Genomic DNA, 26,176 nt, shown 5'->3' on the forward strand with positions numbered 1-26,176 from the left:
TTTATGTGCGCCTTATAGTCGTGAAAATACGGTAGACACGAACAAAGATTTGACAAACTCATTGTAAAACATTTGCACTTTCAGCATGAGATCAAACAAAAAGTGAAATGATGTCAAACTACAATGGGGCAAAGCTTTAGTTGGACCTTGTGTTTTCTCAGGTGTGTAACAAAGAGTCGGCCCCTCGCCTGCTGTCAGTGACCGATAAAGACGGGCCCGGCTTTGCAGCGCCATACAGAGTCTCTTTACAGGGCTCGTCGAAGAGCAACTGGACCGCGAGGATGAATGACACAAGTACGTACATGGATATAATCCAGCAATAAAAATAAAGTGCTGCTGTTTAGAAAAATTAGTTTAAGCAGGTATCGAGTGAAGCTACTCAATAAAACGATGCTCAAGAGAAACTCATACAGCGGTGCGATGCAGTGAGATTGAAACACTTTGGTGCTGCAGGTTTCCCAGATAGCTCAGCCCTCATTGTCTGTGGTGTTGCAGGGATTAGCACTCAGCTCACATGGAAACAGCCCAGCTCCATCCTGGCTCAGAATATTCTGTTTCTTTCTCTGCGTCCATGGGTTTTCTCTTGACACTGCAGTTTACTGCCACAGACCAAATACTTTGAGCGACTTGTGTGCAAGGAAGAGATGCTGCAGTTGATGAAGAGTCGTGGATCTGTTTCCTTTTGTACAACAATATGAAGGCATTCGATTGGTCGAGGAGTGAGAATGTCAAGCTGTAGCTGTGAAAAAGTTCTGAGGTATATTTCTCTCTTTTTGTCTTGACAGAAACGGGCATCATTCTGAATTTGGCCACGGAGCTGGAGAGTGGAGAGTACACTGTGGTCCTCAGAGTTGCAGACAACCAGGGTCTGGAGCAGGACAGCACCGTCCAGGCCACAGTGTGTGACTGCTCGGGGGAGGAAGTGGTTTGCAAAGGGCGCATTGCCGGTGGTACCAGTCTGCCCGTCATCCTGGGAATACTTGGAGGAATCCTGTTACTGCTCAGTAAGTTAGATATTTGAGTTTGTCTGTTCAAAAGAGCCTGGAATATGAAGAAGGACTTCACTTTGAACTCCATAACGCTTCAGTTGCTGGGTTGAAGTCATGTGACAGCTTCTGGTTAAAGGGAGGATCAGGACACAGAACAGAACAGTGTGAGAGCTTCAGTCATAATAAACTATGATGAAGCAGTGCAGCTCCTGTTCTCACTACCATGATCCAAAGTGTCAACGTTCAGTGAGGTGACCAGTCTCTCTGTAACACCTCTCCCGGGTTGTGTTGACTTTGTCCTCTTTGTTCAGTGCTGGTGTTGCTGCTGCTGCTGTTTGCACGGCGGCGGGGAGGAGAGAAGAAGGAGCTCCTTCTACCAGGAGAGGAAACCAGAGACAACATCTACTACTACGATGAAGAGGGAGGCGGAGAGGACGATCAGGTACACACACACACACACACACACACACACACACACACACACACACACACACACACACACACACACACACACACACACACACACACCCTTATTGTAGGGTGGTATCTGTAGCATCCTCCAGCTCAGGTCCTCTACCACGAGGGAACGGGATTATTTAATTTGTGTTCGTGGAGCCGCGGGTCTCGAGAGCTCTGCAGAGCTCCTCCTGTCAGTCAGCTGCGTCGGATATCATTAGAAGCAGTTTTCCATTGTCTTTTATTTTTCACACTTTTCATGGTAACATTATTATAACTAACGTCGCGTCCAGGTCTTGTTTCGCGTTCTGACCACAGGCTGAGGAGCTGCAGCCGCTGAGCAATGCAGTATGAAGCTGCAGGGGGCGCTCCGCTCCGAGACGCTCCAATATTATTTTCTAACCCACAGAACTTCTTAATAATTATTACTTTTGGTCCATCAGCAACTACTAAAGAAACTACATACTACTGTAAATGACAGCTTGGATTTTATAGGCATAAAATGAGCCTTTTAACGGCTTCACATGAAAGAGCATTTTAATCAGTGTGTTTACGTAGGTTACCATTGGAAACGGCTTTTAGAGCTTCGTTCTATCACTGTAAACCTCCATTCTTCTCTGATGTTGAAGCATTGGATTCAGACACACCCAGAAATAAAGTGAAAGGAGCAGAAATTCACTATGGAATGCCCAAATGTTGAAAAATAAGCCCCAAACTCATACACCCGTTATTTTTCTTTCCCTCTATGTCCACTCCGGGGCTCCGGACTAAAGAAAGACGGACGTGAAAAAACACCAATAGAGACAAGAAGAGACATAATGTTTTCTGGCACTTTGGTCTGCATCTGAGGTTCAGGTCAAACTAGATGGAGCGACCCGGACTGAACCGATGAATACAGTCTGTCTCCTGGTTCCTGTTTGAGCGCTGTCAGCGCCAAATTGTTGAAATCAGTGACGTATCACGTTTTGGAGTGACGCAATGACGTAGCTCTCACTTGGCTCCACTAACAGTGGAAAAATACCCGGTTCTTTGGTGGTGCTTATTTAAGAACTGGCTCTGGCACCAGCCCTGAACTAGCTCCTGGTTCTTTTTGGTGGAAAAGCCCTACCAGAGGCCTGGGAGTTTGAGGTCCTCTACCAGAGACCTGGGAGTTTGAGCATTCTGTGCAGTATCTTAGCTGTTCTTAGGACTGTGTTCTTCTGGACTGAGGCTTCAGAGGTTGTTCCTGGAATCTGCTGCAGCCACTGTCCAAGTTTGGGAGTCATGAGTCCAACTACTGCTACTGTGACCACGTCAGCTTTACCCAACTCTGACTGCTCCTTCAATCCTGGGTACTTCTCAACTCTTATCTGTTCTTGAATGAATGAATGAATGAATGAATGAATGAATGAATAATCCTATTGAGGATTCAAATATATCTATCATGGCTATGCAGTGTTAATTTGTGCCCCAAAAGAATGAATGAATAATCCTATTGAGGATTCAAATATATCTATCATGGCTATGCAGTGTTAATTTGTGCCCCAAAAGAACATCATGCCACTTTATAGGCTAATAAATTATGAACATTTATATTTCTTTATTTTTTTTTTTTAATGTGCATATTTGTGAAGCACTGTATGAAACACTGAGAGCATAGTTGTTTAAGAATCACATTACTTTCCCACATGATTGTGAGTTCCATTCATTCTGTCACCCACGTGTTCGATGTATAAAGGTTTCACCTGTGGGAATCAATGTGTCGTCCACAGGTAGGTAGGATGGAGCACTGATGGACACTTCGTGATCATAGATGTCTTTTGCATTCTGAAGCCACACAGACCAGACACACCAGAAGATTCCTGTAAAACCAACCTCAGTACTTGAAATTCCATCAAAACAGAACCAAACTGATCATCCACTTTGTTTGTAAAGCATTAACAGCAACAGTGAAAAATAATAGAATTCATTTATTCTGAAATATATCTGAAGCAGAACGAAGTTAGACCAATCTATACTTCAAAGTCGGGACAAATCAGAAATGGAGCCGTATTCGTGTTATTGAATCACCCTTTTTAAAAAATGTCAAAATTTTTAATTAATGAACTTATGTGAACAAATGGAAGGAAAAAAAATGATGAAAAGAGGATAAGAAGTTATGTTTGGTTACACTGATTCAAAAAAAGAAACCCTGAGGTGATTTGTATTCAAAACCAGAGAACTAAGTTTCTGGAGTCAGAAGACAAACTGATGAAATGTGCTCACCTGTCCAGCCAGGTTGAAGTAGGTGTGGTTGGTGAGGTTGACAGGTGTGGTTTTGGTAGACCGGGCTCGGTATTCAGCCGTCAGTGTGTTCCCCTGAAAAACAAGTCCAATCATATTCCCTTCAATTCAAGTCAGCTTTATTTGTAGAGCACTTCAAAACAAGTGCGGCTGAAACCAAAGTGTTTTACATGAACAAACTGATAATAACAATAAAAGAGTAGCAATTAAATATAAAATGAAGAATAAAATTGACCAACAATAAAAACAGGTGCAGTCTCAAACATGGTTAAAAGCCAGGGAATAAAAATGGGTCCTAGGATTGGTTTCAAAAGTGGACAGTGAGGGGGGAGTGTCTTGACAAGTAGCGGGAGCTCATTCCACAACAGAGGGGCGGAAACAGAAAAAGCTCTGCCCCCTCTGAGCTTCCGTTTGGACCTCGGTTCCTCCAGAGGTAGATGATCAGCTGACCGGAGGCAGCGAGCAGGAGTGTAGGGGTGGAGCAGCTCAGAGAGGGAGGCCAACAAAGGAGTTCTAAAAGGCACAGGTAGCCAGTGGAGGGAAGCCAGAACGGGAGTGATGTGTTCCCGGCTATGATATGCTCCAGTTAGAAGTCGTGTGCTGCAGCGTTCTGGACTAACTGCAGGGAAGACAGTAATCCAGCTGAGATGTGATCAAAGTGTGGACTACTGACTCAATCACTTCGCATCAACAAACCAAACATAGACAATTAAAGATGAAGTGTCGGTCTATAAACACTTTATCATTCAGACCAGGGAGGAAACAGTTCTAACCCCGAGAAAAGTCAAGTTGGCACCAGGACGAACTACAAACCAAACTTAAAGGAGCTTATAGCTCGAGAATTTAAAATACAAAGCCAAACGAAAAGGCCATCAACAGACAAAAGAAAAAGAAAATCAAATATTAATAATTCATGTACATTTTGGAGAAATATTCAATATTAACACAGGCCGTTTGGTTGGAATGCTCAGAGTTGACTACAAGTACATGTTGGAGCTTACTAAAACACATATTAATGGGCCAAAAAGTCAGCAGTCAGATGATCAAACCACATACCAAATGTTCAGCACTATACCAGACACACATAATTACCAGGAGTGTTTACCAGCAGGGTGTAGCAGACAGAAACCTCCAGCTCTCCGGGATAACCTTGGTCTCCGTCAGGACTGCTTAGTCTCAGCTGCACACCATTGTCGACCGCTGTCGCGCACCAAATAGCCTAAAAGGTAGTCGGATTTCACATATAGAAATTGTTCCACTGATTTAACAGCCCCAAAGTGCTTTACACTGTTCATCACATTCACCCACTCACACACACAGTCCCACACCTGCCTCCTGATGAGGCAGACATGCACGCAGACAAAAGGTCAAACATGTTGAGCTCCACATCTTTAGAGCTGCTCAGGACTCTGGACACCCAATAGTTTCTTCTTCGCTGAGCTGTCCTCAACTGTTCTACCTGTCCTCCTTTGTTTAAATCCATTTACTCTGCAAAGACTTTTCCTGTATTGCCTAAAACCGTCCTTTTACAGAGACTTTTATGAAGGGCTTATTTAGAGGCTTGATGCACTACTTTAGTGGTAGTCGTCTTGTCCAAGTTTGTATGGGACAGTGATGAGTGTAGTGACTTCCTGCTATGTTCTTCTGGCATTTTCTGAGGTACTATTACCTGGTGTCACTCATCGGTGGTGTCACTCAGTCCTGCCTGAGGCCTTGAGGTGACTCAGTTACTGAGAAATCTCTGAGTGATTGGCTTCAGTGGCTTGTGATCCTGAACAGGGTAAAGCTGGATGGATGGCCTGGACCTCCAATACATCTCCAGGAGCTGTTGGCTGAGTGACTCATCTCTGAGTCCGACAGTTATTCCTTTGATTAGTTGGAACATTTCTGACTTCAGTTACCTTTGTTTTGTTTGTTTTTTACTTTTTCTCCCAGTACATGGATGGATGTGGGAATCCAATAAAGTCATACTTTATTGGATTGTGTGATAGTACATTATATTTGTTTACACTTGTTGTGACTAAGTTATAGATGAGATCATATTTTATGACCAACTCATGCAGAAAAGGAGGAAATTCTCAAGGTTTCTCATACTTTAGTTTACCACTGTGTATGAGAACAGCCTATCACAGGGAACCTAACTTCGGTGCCGGTGTGCCACTTTTTAATGAATGATTTCACTTTCGTCCTGCTACAGGATCTGGGGGACTCAGTTTTGGCTTTTCTGTGGAGCTTGGTCATGACAATCATTAGATTCACACAGGGACATCTAAAAAAGGAAGACAGGGACTCTCCGAGCTAAGAACATTTCATTTTATCCATCAATGTTGTGAAGTCTAACAATTCCAATAAGATATGGTTAATAAAATATGTTTAAAATGATTCGTTCTTTAATCATGTTGCCCCTTTTACTTGCAACAATTGATTTGATTCATGAAAAGACATATATGTAAGCTTACCTTATTGAAGCCCTTCAGACCCCCATGCAAAGCATTTGCACACACACAGAGTACGACGCGTGTGTTCATGTCTGTCCTAATATATAATGTGTATTAATCCTAGCTGAGTTTTAAAATACTAAGGTAACCTCGCCTCTGAAGCCCAGTAACATAACTGAATTGTCAAGTCAGTCATTTACATTTGCAGCTGGTCCAGCGAGTGTTTGGTGATTAAAAACATTTTCTTTGACCCTCCTTCAGGACTACGACCTCGGTGTTCTCCACCGTGGTCTGGACAACCGGCCCGAGGTGTTCAGGAACGACATGCCTCCAAACTTCACTCCAGGTCCACAGTACCGTCCCCGCCCCGCCAACCCCGAGGAGATCGGCAACTTTATTGACGATGTGAGTGGAATTGTCCAGAGTTCATCCAGACAGGATGTGACAGGACTGTGATGGTGATTCATCACTGACAGGCGATTTGACAGGATGAAGAAACAAAGGAACTTTAACTCGCGTCTTTTAAAAACAGGCTCGTCGCATCACGTTGTTTTCCTAAATAATTTAATTGTTTCAAAACCCAAAAATAGTATTTCAATAAATCCAGAAGCAGAATAAGTCTGTCAACTGACACCATGTGTCATTTGCTCTTCTTTCAGAACCTGAAAGCAGCGGACAACGACCCGACAGCGCCCCCTTATGACTCCCTGCTGGTGTTTGACTTCGAGGGCGGCGGCTCCGACGCAGGAAGCCTCTCGTCTCTGAACTCGTGGAACAGCGGAGACCAGGACTACAACTGCCTCGGTGAGTGGGGACCACGGTTCAAGAAGCTGGCCGACATGTACGGAGGAGGAGAAGACGACGATGACATGCTGTAAACCGAGCAGAGAGAAAACGCCTGCTGACACATGCTGTGAGCGGATGAACGGACAGTGTGATCTATGAAAGCGACGCAGGAAAACTCCTCACATGCTTGTTTTTCCTCTGTGGATGGTGGTATGGCTTACCTGTGCTCGAAGCCAAAGGATCATTTTGGTTTTCTTTTTTTTCTTTTTTTAATACATGATGTTTCATTGTTGACTTTTACATGTTTGACCTGTTGTCTAATGAGTTTAAATGCTTTCTATTGAGCTCAGAGCTTCTGAGCTGCACTGCACAAACCTAAGCCTGTGTTGGAACACACACACTGGTAACATTTGTGTTAAATTGACCAAGTGTGTTTCTTTTCCTGTTGTTTTTTGTTTTTTTAAGGTTCTAATACTGTGTTGAGTAGAGTTATAAAATATCAGGATTGGATCCAGCCAGTCACATCACCTCCAGAGCAGGTTGTCCATGTTGTCAATTCTCTTTCTTTCTTATAACACAAAATACAATTCATATGTTTTTATGCACTGTGCTGTCAAATCTGTGTGCTGATACCTTCAAAGGAACTTTATTCTCAATGATTTGTCCGATTTTTTTATACATATAAATAGTTATCTTAATACAAGGATTAAATTGTCAGTGGTCTTTTTTTCTCCAATGCAAAGTACATACGGTCACTGATGGCTAGAAAAACTTCTACAAGCTGCAAAGAAACTCATTAAAATGGTTTCCCTGCTCGTCCTGCCATTTTAAAACTGTATTATGGACTCAAAATACAGATGACACCAGGTTACATCACTGACGTGTCGCAGTGCATCTACAAGATGTCGCTTTCATTATTTCTACTGTCAAAATCTGAGTTTGATCTTTTAAGTCGTAGTCAGACGCATCACTCACTCATAGTGACCGATCTCAACATCCATCTCTCGTCACACAGTTCAACACAAACCCTGCCTGAACCAGACAATAACGATGGGAGAACAATAAAGGGACGATAACAGGACGATGAACAGAATTACAGAACTATTAGTAGAACTACACCAAATGAAGTTCCTGGAAGTAAAGTGCATAATGCTCTGCGCCGTCCTCCCACAGCGTTAACACACTCCACAGCCGCTGCTACAATTTATTTGTCAGGTCGGGCGAGTTGGAGCAAACGATGGCAAGTAAACAAAGGCTCCGGTCCAGAGACGCTTCAGATCCGCCACACGGAGCAGGTCTGTGAAGAAGTTGGAGTTAATTTGTGGATTGGACCCAGATAGACCTGCTGAGAGCAGCTCAGTAAAGTTCCAGCATCAATGACTCTTTAACGAAACGTCACCAACTCACAAACGACGCCTCTTTCCCATCGGTGGGAGGGAGGCGATATGCCACAAGCTCATTTTGTCAATATTGGTTCTTTTTTCTGCAGAAACGTTGTTCTCTATGAGCAGCCTGCTCTGTGACCAGTCTGCAGAGACCGTCAGCAAACTACAAACCGCCGTAAAAACAAAGACTGTCACCACAAAAATACCAAATAACCTGACTGGTATTCACTGCAGCGTCACCAAATTCACTGCAGCTTCACTTGATCACATGACACTTATACTACTATAAGTACTTGTACAGTGCCTTGCTAAAGTATTCGGCCCCCTTGAACCTTTCAACCTTTCGTCACATTTCAGGCTTCAAACATAAAGATATAAAATTTAAATTTTTTGTCAATCACCAAGTGGGACACAATCGTGAAGTGGAATGAAATTTATTGGATAATTTAAACTTTTTTAACAAATAAAAAACTGAAAAGTGGGGCGTGCACTATTATTCGGCCCCTTTACTTTCGGTGCAGCAAACTCAGTCCAGAAGTTCAGTGAGGATCTCTGAATGCTCCAATGTTGTCCTAAATGACTGATGATGATAAATAGAATCCACCTGTGTGTAATCAAGTCTCCGTATAAATGCACCTGCTCTGTGATAGTCTCAGGGTTCTGTTTAAAGCGCAGAGAGCATCATGATAACCAAGGAACACACCAGGCAGGTCCGAGATACTGTTGTGGAGAAGTTTAAAGCCGGATTTGGATACAAAAAGATTTCCCAAGCTTTAAACATCTCAAGGAGCACTGTGCAAGCAAGCATATTGAAATGGAAGGAATATCAGACCACTGCAAATCTACCAAGACCCGGCCGTCCCTCCAAACCTTCGTTTCGAGGAAGGAGAAGACTGATCAGAGATGCAGCCAAGAGGCCCATGATCACTCTGGATGAACTGCAGAGATCTACAGCTGAGGTGGGAGAGTCTGTCCATTGGACATTAATCAGTCGTACACTGCACAAATCTGGCCTTTATGGAAGAGTGGCAAGAAGAAAGCCATTTCTCAAAGATATCCATAAAAAGTCTGGTTTAAAGTTTGCCACAAGCCACCTGGGAGACACACCAAACGTGTGGAAGAAGGTGCTCTGGTCAGATGAAACCAAAATCGAACTTTTTGGCCACAATGCAAAACGATATGTTTGGCCTAAAATCAACACTGCTCATCACCCAGAACACACCATCCCCACTGTCAAACATGGTGGTGGCAGCATCATGGTTTGGGCCTGCTTTTCTTCAGCAGGGACAGGGAAGATGGTTAAAATTGATGGGAAGATGGATGGAGCCAAATACAGGACCATTCTGGAAGAAAACCTGTCGGAGTCTGCAAAAGACCTGAGACTGGGAGGGAGATTTATCTTCCAACAGGACAATGATCCAAAACATAACGCCAAATCTACAATGGAATGGTTCACAAATAAACAGATCCAGATGTTAGAATGGCCAAGTCAAAGTCCAGACCTGAATCCAATCGAGAATCTGTGGAAAGAGCTGAAAACTGCTGTTCACAAACGCTCTCCATCCAACCTCACGGAGCTCGAGCTGTTTTCCAAGGAAGAATGGGCAAGAATTTTAGTCTCTCCATGTGCAAAACTGATAGAGACATACCCCAAGCGACTTGCAGCTGTAATTGCAGCAAAAGGTGGCGCTACGAAATATTAACGCAAGGGGGCCGAATAATATTGCACGCCCCACTTTTCAGTTTTTTATTTGTTAAAAAAGTTTAAATTATCCAATAAATTTCGTTCCACTTCACGATTGTGTCCCACTTGTTGATTCTTGACAAAAAAATTTATTTTATATCTTTATGTTTGAAGCCTGAAATGTGGCGAAAGGTTGAAAGGTTCAAGGGGGCCGAATACTTTCGCAAGGCACTGTATCTGTCTTCACTGTTGTAGTGGTTTTGTCATTTGCAGACGGTCCCTGTACATTTGTGTTGCTGAGGGTGAAATTATTCCTGTTAATATTGTAAATCCACACTTTGTCGAGTGTTGTCTCACTTTTGTATTTCTTTATGTAAATGTGTCACAAGGTGTAAAACCGCTAAAAGAAGTGGAGAAGACTTAGGAAGCCTAAAAGTTTCTTAGACAAGAGAAAGGAAAGATGTTCTCCGTATGTCTAATGACAACGCTTTAATAACATGCTACCAGCTCGATCATGCAGGAATAATGTTTGTGATCGACCTCATCAGGGAGGAGCTTCCAGCTCTGCTCTTCTGTCCAGTTGGGCTTTCTCGTTTTTCTTTTGGTTTCTGTTCTATTTCTTGTTTTCATCATACTGCCAAATCAAATCTCTTTTTATAAGGGCTCCACCAATCACAGGAATTAGTGACGCTGCGTCCATCATTAATATCAAATACATTAAGTGGTAAAAATAACCAGCATGGAGAGAAAAGATAATAATAATCAAGTCAATATAATAATGGACATGTGAAGGAGGTAAGTTCAATAATTTAAGTGTGTACAAATTATATAAACTTTTCTGACTTTCATCTACATGACATAAAAGATATTTGATGGGTTAATTGTACTCTCCCTTCATTACAAGGAGCACAGAGGCGTTTTTCTTTCTTCCTTTCTCTTAACAACCAATCAGCTTTCAGCAGACTGCCTCATGAAGCAACGGGGTCGACCACACCTCCTCACTAAGATAAAAGTTGCTGTCAACTTCTTGATCAGAGTTGCTCTTAGAAAGTACCTGAATCACTTTTAAGCTGAGAGTCCTTGCTGGGAATGTTTAGGCTACGTTAGGAGCTCTGAGGGACTCTGAGACGCTTCCTGAATACGAGCACTGGAGGCCTGGAGGAGGAGAGGCAAGCTGACTTTCGGGGGGAAGCCAGTGGTTGGATGTGAAGGCTCCTGTCCCGAGGTGATTGAACAGCACTTGGCGTACAGAGAGGTTATGGCTGGACTGTACCAGAAAGGATTGAAACCTAGGAATTTAAAAGCATCAGTACACAACATTTCTCTTATTTACAGTTTATAATTTATTTACAAATATGATTTACAACCCATTGGGGGAGAAAATGAAACCAAACACACTTTCTTTCAGCGAATATTAGTAAAAGTCACCAAGTGTATGTAACTTTTAGGAGTTAGTATTAAAACATTCTGTGCCATTTTACAGGCCAAGAGCCATGATTTACTGAAGAAATACAGTATTTTAAGTGCCCTATCTATAACAGTGAGGTGTGGCGTTGTTGGGGTACCATTCAACATAGTTCACTGATCATTTAAAAAAAGATTGTCTCTCTTCCTTCCTTCAACATACTTCCCTGCTTTCACATTTAAAGATAAAGTATGTTCTTCCAAATCAAACAAACAAACCATGGCGTTATCTATACAAGTGTCTGTGGAAACGTTATACTATTGTAAAGAGACTTGTGTTGATTACAGCTGGTCAACTAATGTAAAGATAAAGTTCCACTGTCTTTAAGAAGGGCCAGAAGAGCTGCTTCCACAGCTTTTTGCATCAGTCGGGGAATCACGACTTCCCCGAGAACCAGGCAGGACAATGCGTCACCCCACAGGGAAGAGTGGTGACATGTAGTTTATCACAGCTGATTAGACATTCAGTGGAGGTGATGTGGTATAATGACTGTGACCCCTAAAGCTACTAAGGCACAGTAAAGGCTCATTAAGGATGAAACATAGGAGGCGGGCTCAAAGGTTACAGTCAGGAATAGATTTCCTTTTAAAAAGGAGCTAAAACTCTGGTGTAGCTCTGGTTTAGTCTGGTTTATTAAACAAAATTAAATGAAAACAATCTCCCAATGGTCTACATTGGCCCAATAGTCTTGTAGCCCTAATAGGCTACAAGGAAAAACAAAACAAACATGTAAATGATCTGACTGCACAGTAATAAATACAGTACAATAGTAAATTCCAGAGGAAGGTTTGTGTGCCTGCTTCTCGCTGCCGACTACAGCTAGCATTGCTAGTTGATGCTAGCATTAGCATCTAGTCAGTCCACGGACAACTTGTCCACAATGAGATTTCAGAATTCTTTTGAGAAAATAAATTCTGGACAATGTACTTTTACATATTGTATTACTAATTTATATTTGATATATTTTTCATATATATATATATATATAGAGAGAGAGAGAGAGAGAGAGAGAGAGAGAGAGAGAGAGAGAGAGAGAGAGAGAATAGTATCATATGGCTTTGTTTCTCTTTGTTTACCATTCTCTTAATGGGAAACAAATTGAACAAGTGCATATAAATATTTTTTTAGGAATTAATTTTGATGAAAAGCTCAGTTGGAAAAGGCAAAATTAACAAACGATATTGGCATAGTGTGTAAAATCAGATCAGTATTAGATTGTTGGGATTTATGGTTGGTTATTAGCATTAAATTACTGTAATAGATTACTGAAAGTAATAAATCACTGGAAGTAATTTATGAAAAATTTTAATTATTAATGGAAGTAAACAGTCGTTTACTCATTAACAACTCATAAAGTAATTGAGTAATTACTTTAAGAAAAAGAATACATTATCAAAAATAATTTATTGATTAAAAAAAATATTAATTTGCATAAATTTGTTATTTATGTATTAATAATAAATGGGGGCACCACCAGATAAACTGGAAATAGCTAATACCAAAATATCAGTCTCGTTTGTAAAAAGTTTATTTAAGTTAGTTAATATTCCTGCATAAAATATAACAATCTTAAGTAAAATGGAAGGTGTGAGATCCGAGCACAGACTGTTACAAACCAGTGAATTGTCAACAATAAATACACAATAATCACCAAGAAGAGTTCAATTCAGCTAACAGGCGTTTATTAATAAAAATGTATTAATTCATAAATAATTCTGAAATCATCTCATAAATCAACACATTCAAATAGCAAATGACATCAAACACAGAGATCTAATCTATTAAACAACAACACTATGTACAAAGAGTGTGTGTGTGTGTGTGTGTGTGTGTGTGTGTGTGTGTGTGTGTGTGTGTGTGTGTGTGTGTGTGTGTGTGTGTGTGTGTGTGTGTGTGTGTGTGTGTGTGTGTGTGTGTGTGTGGTCTGGAGTGATGAGTGTGAGTGGGTGCGATGACCCACGCGACCACTAGAGGCGTTTGACTCGCTCTTTCTGGGGACACGGCGATTGCTTAGTGGCCAGATAAACAAGATGTCCGTTGAGCTCGCATGCGTGAGTCCGGTCTCTGAGCAAGGCAGTCTACCGAGGGCGTAACTAACGGGCGGTTCCGTTGGCCCGGTTCTGAGCGCTGGAGTCCTAAGTGGAGGTCAGGACCTGCAGTTGGAACTCTTGTGATCGAGGCAGATGTGCTCTTGCAGCAGATACCAGTTGGGTGTTACATGCAGTTGTGTGTGTGTCTGCGACCTTATCTGATCAGAAAAGGGGGGTGCGTAGCTGCGGGGGATCACAGATCAGGATTAGTAGAAGGAGGAGGGTGAATGAGAGAGAAAGACAGAGAACCCTGGTTCCTCCACACAGAACTTCCAGTGGACTGGAGCTCACTTGGACCTCTGGTTCTGAGGTGGAAAACCCGATTCCCGGACTTGGTTGGTGCGCATGAACGCGCGTACACAAACGTATGAGATGCTGCGGCCTTCTGAGCGGCACATTGAAACACACATCATGTTAACAGAACATCATTCTACCAATATATCTGCCCAGACAAAAGCTCTCACCATCCGTAGTGCTGTTGGTTCTGTGAGGCTGTGGTAACTGGTTGTCACCGGGTCTGAATTCAGCGTCCTGATTTCAGAGGCCTGGCTTCAGCTGCAGGAATGGACAGCGAGGCAGTTGAAGGAGGAGAGGAGATGCTGGTTCGGGTCTCCAGAATCCCCCCAAAAAAGGAAAAATAGAGGAAACAGAAGAAGTGGTCCAAAGTGGGTCCTGCTCGTCCAGCAGGCTGGCGTTGGTGTCTCTTTTGGACCTACGGGGTGCTCTCTATACCATCCTGAGGTAGGAGAGACATGTCTCTCCCTCGATGGTCAGATTGAGAAGCAGAGAGTGTTGGTAGGAAAAAGCTTCATCAAGCTTGAATTTCGGACCCCTGTGGTGTTCGGGTCGGATTCGACCATCCTCATTGGTTATCAACCTGGGGGGTTGAAAACTTCCTCAGGTCTCTGGCTTGCTCCCCTGCTGTTTTATGGCCTGTTCATTGTCCCTGGTGATTTTCCTCTGGGGGAGAAACTTCTTGGAGAAGTTCAATGGAATCTTCAGCCCAACAAGATCAAAGTACATTCAACTTATCATATAAACCCCTCATTCTTCCATATCTGAGTTATGGTGTGGGGAAATATAGGAAAATAATTAAAAAACAAACATTTATCCTATTTTTTTTACTTCAGAAGGTCATTAGACTCGTACACCTGTGGGACAAAGTGTAATTTTGGTCAGGAGATGCTTGGGGAACTCATGCAGGCAGGTGGGGGCAGCTAGGGGTCCTTGCGGGTCCATATCGGAGCGTGCCTTGTTGAGCGCAGCATGTTGAAGCGGTGTCTCCTGTTTTGCAGGTGAGCGATAATTATAAGCAAAGCAGCTTCTTGTAAAGTTCATTTTAGACATTTTACACGTCCCCTGTTGTGTGAGATATATCGGAGCGTGCCTTGTTGAGCGCAGCATGTTGAAGCGGTGTCTCCTGTTTTGCAGTGCTATTACTGTGGCTAATAAAAGAAAGGAAACTTCACTCTGCCGGGCTCATTCATCCAACCTTTTGTGCTACATTTGGGGGCTCGTCCGGGATGGATGAAGCCTGTTGAGAGTGTTTTCTCCGGACTCTTTGTCGGATAACTCCACCGCTGACGGTCCGCGCATTCAGAAGGGAGGCGTGGCCACGCAGCACACGGCACGAGCAAGATGAGCCTGGAAGAGTCAGCAGAGCAGCTTGCGCAGCAGCTATGGACCCTGAAGCTGGGTGAGCTCAAAGAGGTGTGTGTGCAGGCCAAAGTAGACTATGGAAGAGCAGCAAACAGGCGGACAGTGATATCAACCATTATGGAGTCAATAGACAAGGCCATGGAAGAGGAGGAAGACGAGGTGGCTAAACAATATGTGGATACTTTGCTAATGCTTTCCAAGGCAAGTCCAGCTGAAACTAATTCTACAGTAAAGGAACAACTTCAGGAAAGCAACCAAGCACCTGTAACTGAAGGACAAAGGCTGAGTGATAAAGTAAGTTTACTACAAAATGTGCCCTCAGTCCAGACAAGCACCAGTCTGCCCACAAACAGATTACAAGAAGTCACAATAAGAAGAGAATTTAAAATCAGTGGACAGATTGGGGAAAAAGGACAAAAAGATAAGCTTTCCTTTACAAACTTAATGCACCAAATCGAGAGAGGCTTATCAAAGGGGCATAGTGAAGATGAAGTTGTGGAGGCTGTAGTAAAAGCCATCAGCCCAGGCTTAAGTCTGCGAGACATGCTTGAAGTTAAAAGTGACCTCAGTCTGGTGCAGTTAAAGACAATATTAAAGGGTCACTTTAAAGAAGATAGTTCGATGGACTTGTATCACAAGCTTGTAAACGTCACTCAGGACAGCCGTGACTCTCCCCAGAACTTCCTCTTCAGAGCGATCGAGCTAAAAGAGCGACTTCTCCTTGCTGCAAAAGAATCGGGTTCAGATGATCAGTACAGTCCAGATGTGATACAAAGGAAGTTTCTAAGGTCTGTCAGCACAGGACTTGGCAGTGATCACATAAAGTTCCAGCTCAAGCCACATTTAGATGACACCACAGTGACAGATGAGACTCTCATTGAGAAGCTGAATGAAGCAGCGAGTGTAGAGTCAGAACGCCAGTCGAAACAGCGTAAAAATACTGTAAGTCGAGCTCCAAAAGTCAACGAGCTACAGACAGAAGCACAAGCAGGCTCAACTCAGAGTAGTTCCAGTTCAGAAATGAGAGTGGGGGTGCAGGACAAAAAAGACGTTATTAAACCAAAGACACGTAAAACTCAAGCACCTGACAACTCGAGAGATACTGAGTTATATGAGACAGTGCACCTACTCAGAGAGGAAATGGCCGACATCAGGAAAAGTCTGCAGGGCCGCCAGCAACGTGCAACTCTGAGCCAAAAACGCACCCAACGCAGAGTCTGCGCAGCATGTGAAGACAGTGGACAGAGCGATCAATGTGAACATTGTTTCAAATGTGGATCTAAAGGACACTTTTCAAGGGGATGCAGAGGAGCTCGGGGAACAGGCAACCGACCAGAGACTGTAACTGTCCAACCCCACAAGGTGGCGCTAACCTCAAGGAAATCCTCTGAAACAGACAGTAAGGTGCAAGAGCTGCTATTAGATAGAATAAGACGACTTGAAGCTCAGTTACAAAACAGCAACAGTACACACCAAGGGGTGGGTGCCACTTACACCAATTCCATGACCTCACGTCGTCAGGCTAAGCTGCATGCACTTATTGGTAAGAAGTGTCTAGTTGACTGTTGTTTCGAGGGAGTACCTACAAAGGCATTATGGGACACCGGTTCGCAGGTAACTATTATCAATGAAAGTTGGTGTAGTACATACCTTCCATATATTGAGACACGCAGCCTAGAAGAACTTCTGGATGAAGGGGAAACACTCATTGGGAAAGCTGCAAACCAAACAGTCATTCCTTTTTCAGGTTGGGTAGAGTTAAAGTTCAAGCTAAATCCCTCAAACCAATTCTCACAAGAACTGCTTGTCCCTGTGTTAATCTCAAGTGAGCCAGGTGTCGCTGATCCGCCCATAATTGGTTAATTCATTGAACAATTAGTCAAAAATGGGATGGAGCAGTATCCAGAGGTTACCTCAGCATCAGTACAGGAAGCATTCTCATTGGACTGCTCAAAAACTGAGATATTTATACAGCTCGTGAAGAAATGTGATGACGACGTGAGAGAGGGAGTAGTGAGAGTAGGGCAACCAAGAGTAACTATTCCCCCAGGTCAAACTCAGCTGGTGAGGTGCAGTGTACGCAGACCCTGTGCAGATGGACAAGACGCCTTGTTTGAACCGGTAGATAGCTCAAAGTGGCCAGATGGACTGACTTTATCAGAGGCAGTACTCAGTGTGCATAAGGGAGGCTGGTCAAAGGTTTCTGTGCCTGTGACAAATGAAAGTAGTCGGAATATTACTCTCATAGCACGGACTGTATTAGGCCAGCTCCAGCAGGTTAAAGCTGTCTACCCAGCAAGCGCTCAACCTCTGCAGGCAGGACAACTGGAAGGTGCTCATTCACCAAGTGCTGAAAACAAGGAGGATAAGGTAACAACTGACACAGACAAAAACAATGTACAAGAAAAACAACACCAAGAAAAGGAGCTTTGGGACCCACCTGTGGCCCTCGACCATCTGACACCAGAGCAACAGGACAAGGTCCGCATGGTGTTGAGGGAGGAGTGTCACGCCTTTTCTAAAGGAGATCAAGATGTTGGCTGTATCCCTTCATTAAAACTAAAAATTAGGCTCAAAGACACTACTCCTGTCACGCGTACCTACACCTCAGTTCCCAAACCACTACACAAAGAGGTAAAGGAATATCTAGAGGATCTTCTGAATAGAGGGTGGATACAAAAATCACGCTCTCCTTATTCCTCACCACTGGTTTGTGTCCGCAAAAAGGATGGGACGCTCCGCCTTTGTGTGGATTATAGGGAACTAAACCTTAAGTCCATACCAGATCGACACCCCATTCCCCGTGTGCAAGACATTCTCAACAGCTTGTGTGGTAGTGCATGGTTCTCTGTACTGGACCAGGGGAAGGCCTACCACCAAGGGTTCTTGGAGGAAGACAGTAGGTCGCTCACCACCTTCATAACACCTTGGGGCCTTTATGAGTGGTTAAGGATCCCCTTTGGTCTCGCCTCAGCCCCAGCAGAGTTCCAGCGTAGCATGGAGGAGTGCCTAGCAGGCTTGAGAGATGACACATGCCAGCCGTACCTTGATGATAATCTCATTCACAGCAAAACATTTGATGATCACCTACAAGACCTGAGAGCAGTACTGCGCCGCTATCAACAGCATGGTGTCAAGCTAACTCCGAGAAAATGTGAGGTGTTTAAAGACAAAGTCAAGTTCTTGGGAAAGATTGTGTCCAAAGATGGATATAGTATGGACCCAAAAGAGTTAGCACCTGTACAAGCTCTGAAGGATCGCAAACCATCAAAGGTGGGCGAGCTGAGAAAGATTTTAGGGTTCATCTCATATTATAGACCCTACATTCAGAACTTCTCACGAATCGCCAAGCCACTATACAGCTTACTGTCATCTGAAGGCACACCCAGAACACTCCCACGCAAACTTGAAATGAAAAGAAGAGCGAGGAAACAAAACCTGACCAATCAGTTATCTTCAAGTCAGCCTATCACGTGGATGGAGAAACACCGGTCTATACTTTGTGAACTAATAGACTACCTACTGCACCCACCCATACTAGGTTACCCTGATTTTGAGGAACCTTTTATACTGCACTGTGATGCATCTCAAGAGGGTCTTGGGGCAGTACTCTATCAAAGACAGCAAAGCAAACTGGTAGTTATTGGTTACGGCTCCAGGACCTTGACCCCGCCCGAAAAGAACTATCATTTGCATTCTGGTAAATTAGAATTTTTAACAATGAAATGGGCCATTTGTGAAAGGTTTAGGGAGTACCTTTATTATGCACCCTCTTTTGTCGTTTACACGGACAATAACCCCCTAACCTATGTCCTGTCATCTGCTAAACTCAATGCCACAATGCATAGGTGGGTAGCTGAACTTGCTGACTTCGAGTTTACGATTAAGTATCGGCCAGGGAGATCAAATGGTGATGCTGACGGGCTGTCACGAATGCCTCTTGATATGGACCAGTATTTGTTCACATGCTCCAAAGAGGTAGGGCCAGATGTTATAGCTACCATAACCCAAGCTGTACACACAAAGTTCCAAAAACATGAGCCATGGATGTGCCCAGTCACAATCTCCACCGCCTGCTCACAAAGTGACTGTGTAACCTTTTCCAGAGCCACCATCTCAGAGCAAGATCTAAAAAAAGCTCAAGAAGATGATCCTGTCTTTCAGAAAGTCAGAAATTACATTATGTCAAAACAGTGGCCACAGAGTAAGGAGAGAGGACAGCATGAGGATTTAACAGTACTGAAGAAGGAGAAGAAGAAACTGTTTATTGAGAATAATGGACTCATTTACAGAAAAACGGCTGCTGGTTCCCAACTGCTGCTGCCTAAAGTATTTCACCCTCTCGTCTTCAAAGAACTACATGAACAAATGGGTCATCTTGGGGCAGAGCGAACACTGACCCTCATTCGAGACAGATTCTTCTGGCCACACATGCATCGTGACGTGAACCATTATGTGACTAAGGTATGTAGCTGTCTCAAACGTAGGCGCCCTAACAAACCCACCAGAGCACCTTTTTTTTTTTTGTTTCAACTTTTTTATTATTATTGAAGTACAAAATTGTGCAATACAAATATGCAAAACAGCGAACAATAGAACATAGTACAATAGTGTGCACCAAAAAGATGTATGAAAGTATCATTTTCTCTCAACCCCATCACCCAAACCGACCTCAGTTCTCTCAGTCAAGAACAAAAAAACCCCAAAAAAAACAGAAGCAACAAAAAAAAAAAACAACATTAAAAATAAGTAAGAATAAAGTGAACTACATACTTATTGGAAGCTCAAAAACCCTGTGCTCACATCTACATTCAAATTGAAAGCAGAAGGGATCCCAGTGTGACCGTGTGGCAGACAAGCGGAGGAGCAGCAACACTATGCAGTCGCCCCAGAGAACATTGTGGCAGGAAGACCGTCCACATAGTCAATAAGTGGTCTCCAAGTTATGTAGAATTTTTTGGAAGACCCTCTCAATGTAAATTTAATTTTTTCCAGTTTGAGAAAAGACCTGATATCCTTCAGCCAAGATTTAAACGAGGGAGGCAAAGGGGCCTTCCATAGAAGGAGGATCTTTCTACGTGCAATCAATGAGGTGAAAGCTATGACTGTCCTTTGTTTTTTTGTTATGGAAATTTTATCTGGTGGTCTACCAAATATTGCTACATGAGGGCAGGGGGCTATGTTAGTCTGTAGGACCTCTGAGATAGCCTCGAAGAATTTCTCCCAGAAGTGGGTCAGTTTTGGGCATGACCAGAACATGTGTGTCAAGTTACATGGGGCCTGCGCACATCTGTCACATCTGTCTTCGACTTTGTCTGGATAAAATCTGGAGAGTTTTTCTTTACTATAATGCAGCCTATGGAGCACCTTAAATTGTATGAGGCTAAGTCTAGCACAACTGGAAGAAGAATTGACCCCTTTCAAGGCTTCCACCAGAGCACCTTTAACCAACATAGTAACAACTTACCCGTTTGAGCTCGTTTCAATTGATTTTCTGCATCTCGAGCCAAGCAAAGGAGGTTATGAGTATGTGCTCGTGGTCATGGACCATTTTACAAGGTTTGCCCAGGCCTATGCATGCACCAACAAATCAGCAAAAACTGCAGCAAGCAAATTGTTTGGAGATTATGTGCTGAAGTTTGGATTCCCCACTAAGCTGCACCACGATCAAGGCAGGGAGTTTGAAAATAAGTTATTTCACAAACTCCAGGATTACTGTGACATTCAAGGTTCCCATACGACGCCATACCACCCGTCCGGGAATGGCCAGGTGAAAAGGTTTAATCGCACACTACTCTCCATGCTAAGAAACCTGCCAGAGAAATCTAAAGTTGACTGGAAGAGCTCATTGGATAAAGTGGTGCATGCGTACAACTGTACGCGAAATGAGGCAACTGGGTTTTCTCCCCATTTTCTACTCTTCGGTAGGAGTCCCAGGCTGCCCATTGACATCATGTTTGGCTTGACCCCTGGTGGTGATGAGGAAGACAGCACATCACACAGCGAGTATGCTGACAAGTGGCGCAAACGCATGCTGGAAGCCTACAAAATTGCTTCAAAAAGTGACAACAAAGGACAGATCAGATCAAAAACATACTATGACAGAAAAACTTATGGTGCAGAGCTTCAACCAGGCGACAGGGTGCTGGTGCGCAACTGTTCTGAGTGAGGTGGCCCGGGTAAACTCAGGTCTTACTGGGAGGAGAAAGTTCACATTGTTGTTCAGAAGAAACCTGACGTTCCGGTTTACGTGATAAAGCCAGAGAGAGGTCCTGGAAAAACACGTGTTATTCACAGGAATTTGTTGCTGCCTTGCGACTACCTGCCCATTGAAGAAGAGGTTGGACCAACCCGCACCAAATCTGCTAAGACTAAGAACAGTGTAAGACACGGAGAAGATGAGAATTCTAGCTCTGAGGATTCTGATAATGGAACGGAGTGGCGAGCATTCATCTCAAGGCCAACCAGGAGTCAGCTGAGAGCAAATGCAGAGGAGTTCCGCACACAACCAACCCCTAGACATCACGACATGAGTATCAATGAGGAACCTCTAAGAGATTACTCCGAGGCCGCCCCAGAGGGTCTATTGGATAGTGATAACAACGCCAGGTCCGAGCCGGAGGAGCCAGTCCAGGGTGAGGCCCAGGGGAGTCCTACAGCAGACCAGAGCCCTGGGGCATCATCTGATGAAGCAGACGAGGACACTGGACTCCAGCCAGCCACCTTCAGATATCCTTTCAGATGCAGAAGGCCGCCCAAGAAACTCACATACAACACTTTAGGCCAGCCTTCTCTTACACATAGAGACGTGTGAAGACGCTAGTGTGATAGTTTGTTAGTTCACTCTTGTTCCAAATTGAGTTAAGTTAAATGTTAAGTCACATGCACATTGGCCGCTCATTGGCAACTTTGATTATTTAGGATACATTCACACAGCCTTATTATAGAATACAAGCATATCACATGTATATGGGTAATAGCCTTATAAGCTTGTAACAGGAGCCATAGCTTAGAGTACAAGAATCATCTTTCAGTGGAGGTGTCTTGCCTGTGAGACAGGGCATTTCTTAGACATCGCCCGGCCAGTGGTGTCTTTCTGTGAACATGGTGGAAAAGGGAGATATACGCCATGCGGACTGTTGATGGACTTTCGATGCCTCCTTACAACAAACTGACTCCCACTCTTATAACTGGCTCTGAGGTCGAAGACTTTTTTTTTTTTGTGATGGGCTGTGTAATGTCGGGACGCCATTTGTTTTGCAGGGGAGAGTGTGGGACAAAGTGTAATTTTGGTCAGGAGATGCTTGGGGAACTCATGCAGGCAGGTGGGGGCAGCTAGGGGTCCTTGCGGGTCCATATCGGAGCGTGCCTTGTTGAGCGCAGCATGTTGAAGCAGTGTCTCCTGTTTTGCAGATGAGCGATAATTATAAGCAAAGCAGCTTCTTGTAAAGTTCATTTTAGACATTTTACACGTCCCCTGTTGTGTGAGATATATCGGAGCGTGCCTTGTTGAGCGCAGCATGTTGAAGCGGTGTCTCCTGTTTTGCAGAGCTATTATTGTGGCTAATAAAAGAAAGGAAACTTCACTCTGCCGGGCTCATTCATCCAACCTTTTGTGCTACACACCCTTATGATGCTAATTCATGTTAGCTGGCTCGGCTTCACGGGAGCTTCTGTCCAGAAGAGACATGCTCCCCTCTCAGCTTGACTCTGCTCAGCTCGGATCCAGTCCACAAGTCACCGCTCTCCGACTCTACTCCTCTTGGAGGATCACCTGGAGGGAAGACTCAAGACTTGTTGTTATTTCAGTTTTAAATAAAATCCTTTGTTTGTACGTTCAATCTGTTTCCTGGTTGCTTCTTGTACTTGAGCCTCAGTCCACCCACAACAATCACAACTTCTTCACCACCCTCTCAACCCACTCTGACAAAACACTTATAGTGGGAGGAGACCTCAACAAGGTCCTCATTCCACAAGTAGACAGTTAGTAAAGCAGAAAATAGCCGTCAGCGGGACTCAATAGATGTAGTCCAGCAGTACATGAGTGACGATGGTCTTTGCGATGCTTGGCACACCTCTGAGCCCACTCTTAAAGAGTACACCTTCTACTCAGCAGTGCACCAATCCTATTCACACTTAGATTATTTTCTGGTGAGTAACTCAGTGATGAAGGACACCTTGGACACACAGATTCACCCCATTACTATCAGTGACCATGCACCTGTCACTATGACAGTCACTAATAGAACAATCACCTCTCCTATCAGACAATGGAGATTTAACACATCACTGCTCAAGGATCTAGACTTCCTCACATTCTTTAAAAAACAATGGACAATCTTTTTAGAAACAAATGACCAGCCTGGTGTCTCTCCCTGTGTCCTCTGGGAGACGGCTAAAGTCGTCATGAGAGGCAAAATAATTTCTTAGTCCACATACAAGACCCAAAAGGAAAAAATAAAGGAAAATTAATTGGAAGATAAAATCAAAACCATGAAACGGCTTATGACACTTCCCAGGATGACCACTTATTGATTGAGCTCCGAAAATTAAAAACTGACTTAAATAAAATAATTGAACATAAAATACAATTTCAACTGCAGAGACTACGTTTGGATAAAGACAATGTAGGGATTTCAAATGAAGATTGTTTTTCATTAGAAATGAACCAACTTTCTGTGGTCTTGTCAGAAAGCATGACCCAGACATGATAAATAAGTCCAATTGAAATTTCTTAGTTTGAAGTTCGTTCTGTGTAACACATACAAAAAAGGTAGCAAAATACTGAACACAAATCAATAGATTAAGTTTTGTGACCATCTGACAATGTGCAGTGAGACAGGGTTGTGTTTAAAGGTGAAAACAGATCAAACAGTCTGATTGACAGGACAGATGATCAGCGGTGCAGTGTTAATTCCATCATAATATAGACCGGTATTGAAGAATGGGAGTACTTTGTCAGTGAAGCAGCAGCCAGTGAAGGAGTAGATCAGAGCTGCATTATCTACGTCATAAAAAGAGACTAGACCCTCCTCATAATCCACAAACACCCCCACCTTCTCAACAACAAACCTCAGAGAGAGAGGCACTCGATGGTAATTAAGAGCTATGTACTGATTTCTATATCTCGAGTGAATTACCCAGAAACCTTTATCAGGGCTCACTGTGAGCTTTCCCTTCCTGTTGATGGACTCTTTGCTCACTCCTAAAGTCAATTCAGTCTTTCCTTTAACCTGAACCTCAAAGTAAAATTTACCAGACGAGAAACTCTGTCGGCCTAAAACACTCACACAAACAGAAAATCACTTTGAGGTATCTGGAAGGTTCTTCCTCACATCACCAAGTCTCACTCTTTTTCCATCTTTAGACACGATAAGATAAGGATGTGCTGTATCAGGATCAAAAGTCACATCCACTGCAAACTGCTGCTTCTTCGCCAGCTCAGCCTCACACCGCTTCTTCATCTCTTTGCTGAGAGTCTTCTCCAGCTCAGCCACAGCTCTCGCCACAGCCTCCTCATATGATGATGGAAGGACGCTGACCTCCGTCCAGTCCTTGGTGGGTGGAGCAACTTTCAGGGAGGGGAAGCTTTGGAGGAAGTTGAGGCTGTCGTCAGAGTGAAGGAGCTGCCGCACCTCTGAGCTCCTCTTCGTCAGCTCACAGGTCTCCTCTTCCAGATCTTTGAGGAAACCTTCAGCCTGTTTCTCTCTGGCTTCCTCTTCCTCTTCAATCCTCTCCTTCTGCTGGGTCAGAGCTCTCTCAACACTCTCCATCGGAGCAGTGAACACCTCAACACCGTCTGCTTTCTCTCTGTCTGCAGCAGCTTTACTCTTCTCCTGACACTTTCTGATCTCCTCCATCTTCACTCGTCTCTTCTGGATTTCAGCCTCTGTCTTCGTCAGCTCCATCTTCTGTTCTTCATATTCACTCAGAAGAACAACCATGTGAGTCCTGTGCTCTAAAACAGCACACATCATGCAGACAGACGTCTGCTCGCTAACACAGAACATCTCCAGAGGTTGCTGGTGCTTCGGACACATCCTGGCTTCCAGGTCCTCCACAGGCTCAATCAGCAGATGTTTCTTTAGGACTGATACTGTCAGATGAGGCTCCAGGTGAGTCTGACAGTAGGAGACCATGCACACCTCGCAGGACTTGACGGCCTTCACTTTGGTTCCAGTGCAGATGTCACAGGGAACTTCTCCTGGTTTGATAGCAGGTCTGAACTGAGCAATAAGCTCAGAGAGCAAAACGTTGACCATCGCCAGAGGTCTCCTTTTGAAAACCTTTCCACACAGGGGACAGTCACATCTAACCTGGGTGCTCCAGTGCTGAGAGATGCACGTCTTGCAGAAGTTGTGTCCGCATGGTGTGCTGACTGGATCAGTGAGCACGTCCTGACAGATGGAGCACTGAAACTTCACACTCTGAGGATAAAAAACAGAGAGTGAACAAAACAGAAACAACAGAACAGACAGTGATCTTACTCATGATAACAATGTTGACAAATGTCCACAGAAATAGAAGAGTTGCACTGAGAGAGACATTAATCACATTGACAACATTGTAAACAACACCACCGAAAAGCAGAAGAGAAGGATAAAAAAAAGAAAAGAAAAAACTACAATGGGCAGAGAAATTAATAACTCCAGCTCCAGAAATTAGGACTCCATCCTAAAATGTTGACATTTGTATAAAATCTATGATGAACAAGCTGAAATGGTCTGACAGGAAAACAAAGTTCAATGTGAAATGTGAGCTGGAACAACGCTTCTCTTCAGACTCAGCTGTCAATTCTCAGAACTCAGGACTTCTGCAGCCTTCAGCGTGTTTTCACAAACTCTCCCTCATGGTTTGTCTTTAATGCTGATGCTTTTTTGCATCAATAAAGAAACTCACTTTCACTGCATCGTCACTGGTCTGGCTCAGTGCTGTGCTATGATTTCTAGTTGGACTTAAACA

General features: G+C 43.7%; 2 protein-coding genes and 1 pseudogene across 4 annotated transcripts in view; 1 reads left to right on the plus strand and 2 right to left on the minus strand.

Annotated features, from left to right (window-relative positions):
* LOC308120731 (B-cadherin-like) overlaps positions 1-7,830 on the plus strand; it is a 28,892-nt gene extending 21,062 nt beyond the window's left edge. Inside the window, exons 14-18 of one of the 2 annotated variants that reach the window (XM_080481513.1) lie at positions 162-294; positions 786-1,004; positions 1,301-1,431; positions 6,407-6,550; positions 6,805-7,830. In XM_080481513.1, coding sequence (XP_080337639.1) covers positions 162-294; positions 786-1,004; positions 1,301-1,431; positions 6,407-6,550; positions 6,805-7,023 — 846 coding nt within the window. In that variant the 3' untranslated portion in view covers positions 7,024-7,830. Of the gene's footprint in view, positions 1-161; positions 295-785; positions 1,005-1,300; positions 1,432-5,904; positions 6,120-6,406; positions 6,551-6,804 lie in introns of those variants that run through there. The other variant, XM_080481514.1, reaches the window with a different exon arrangement.
* LOC308120747 (galactose mutarotase-like) lies at positions 3,096-6,320 on the minus strand. Its single transcript, XM_080481544.1, has 4 exons — positions 6,167-6,320; positions 4,813-4,926; positions 3,690-3,782; positions 3,096-3,251 (listed from the first exon to the last, which is right to left on the minus strand). Exons 1-4 carry the CDS (start codon positions 6,233-6,235, stop codon positions 3,138-3,140), a joined length of 390 nt encoding a protein of 129 aa, XP_080337670.1. The 5' UTR covers positions 6,236-6,320; the 3' UTR covers positions 3,096-3,137.
* Positions 7,831-24,081: 16,251 nt separating the features above from the next.
* LOC308120378 (E3 ubiquitin-protein ligase TRIM21-like) lies at positions 24,082-25,705 on the minus strand (annotated as a pseudogene). Its single transcript has 2 exons — positions 25,691-25,705; positions 24,082-25,641 (listed from the first exon to the last, which is right to left on the minus strand). The product of its transcript is annotated as an E3 ubiquitin-protein ligase TRIM21-like (transcript).
* Positions 25,706-26,176: the final 471 nt, after the last annotated feature.

The sequence above is a fragment of the Lipophrys pholis genome (genome assembly GCF_963383615.2).
Source record: "Lipophrys pholis genome assembly, chromosome: 15".
Taxonomy (NCBI): domain Eukaryota; kingdom Metazoa; phylum Chordata; class Actinopteri; order Blenniiformes; family Blenniidae; genus Lipophrys; species Lipophrys pholis.

Excerpts from the sequence above, each read along its gene's own strand:
- LOC308120747 (XM_080481544.1), bottom strand. The coding sequence starts at position 6,235 with ATGAACACACGCGTCGTACTCTGTGTGTGTGCAAATGCTTTGCATGGG. Across the intron at positions 4,927-6,166 it reads GTCTGAAGGGCTTCAATAAG|GCTATTTGGTGCGCGACAGC; the intron begins GTAAGCTTACAT and ends ACTACCTTTTAG. Across the intron at positions 3,252-3,689 it reads ACTTCAACCTGGCTGGACAG|AATGCAAAAGACATCTATGA; the intron begins GTGAGCACATTT and ends GTGTGGCTTCAG.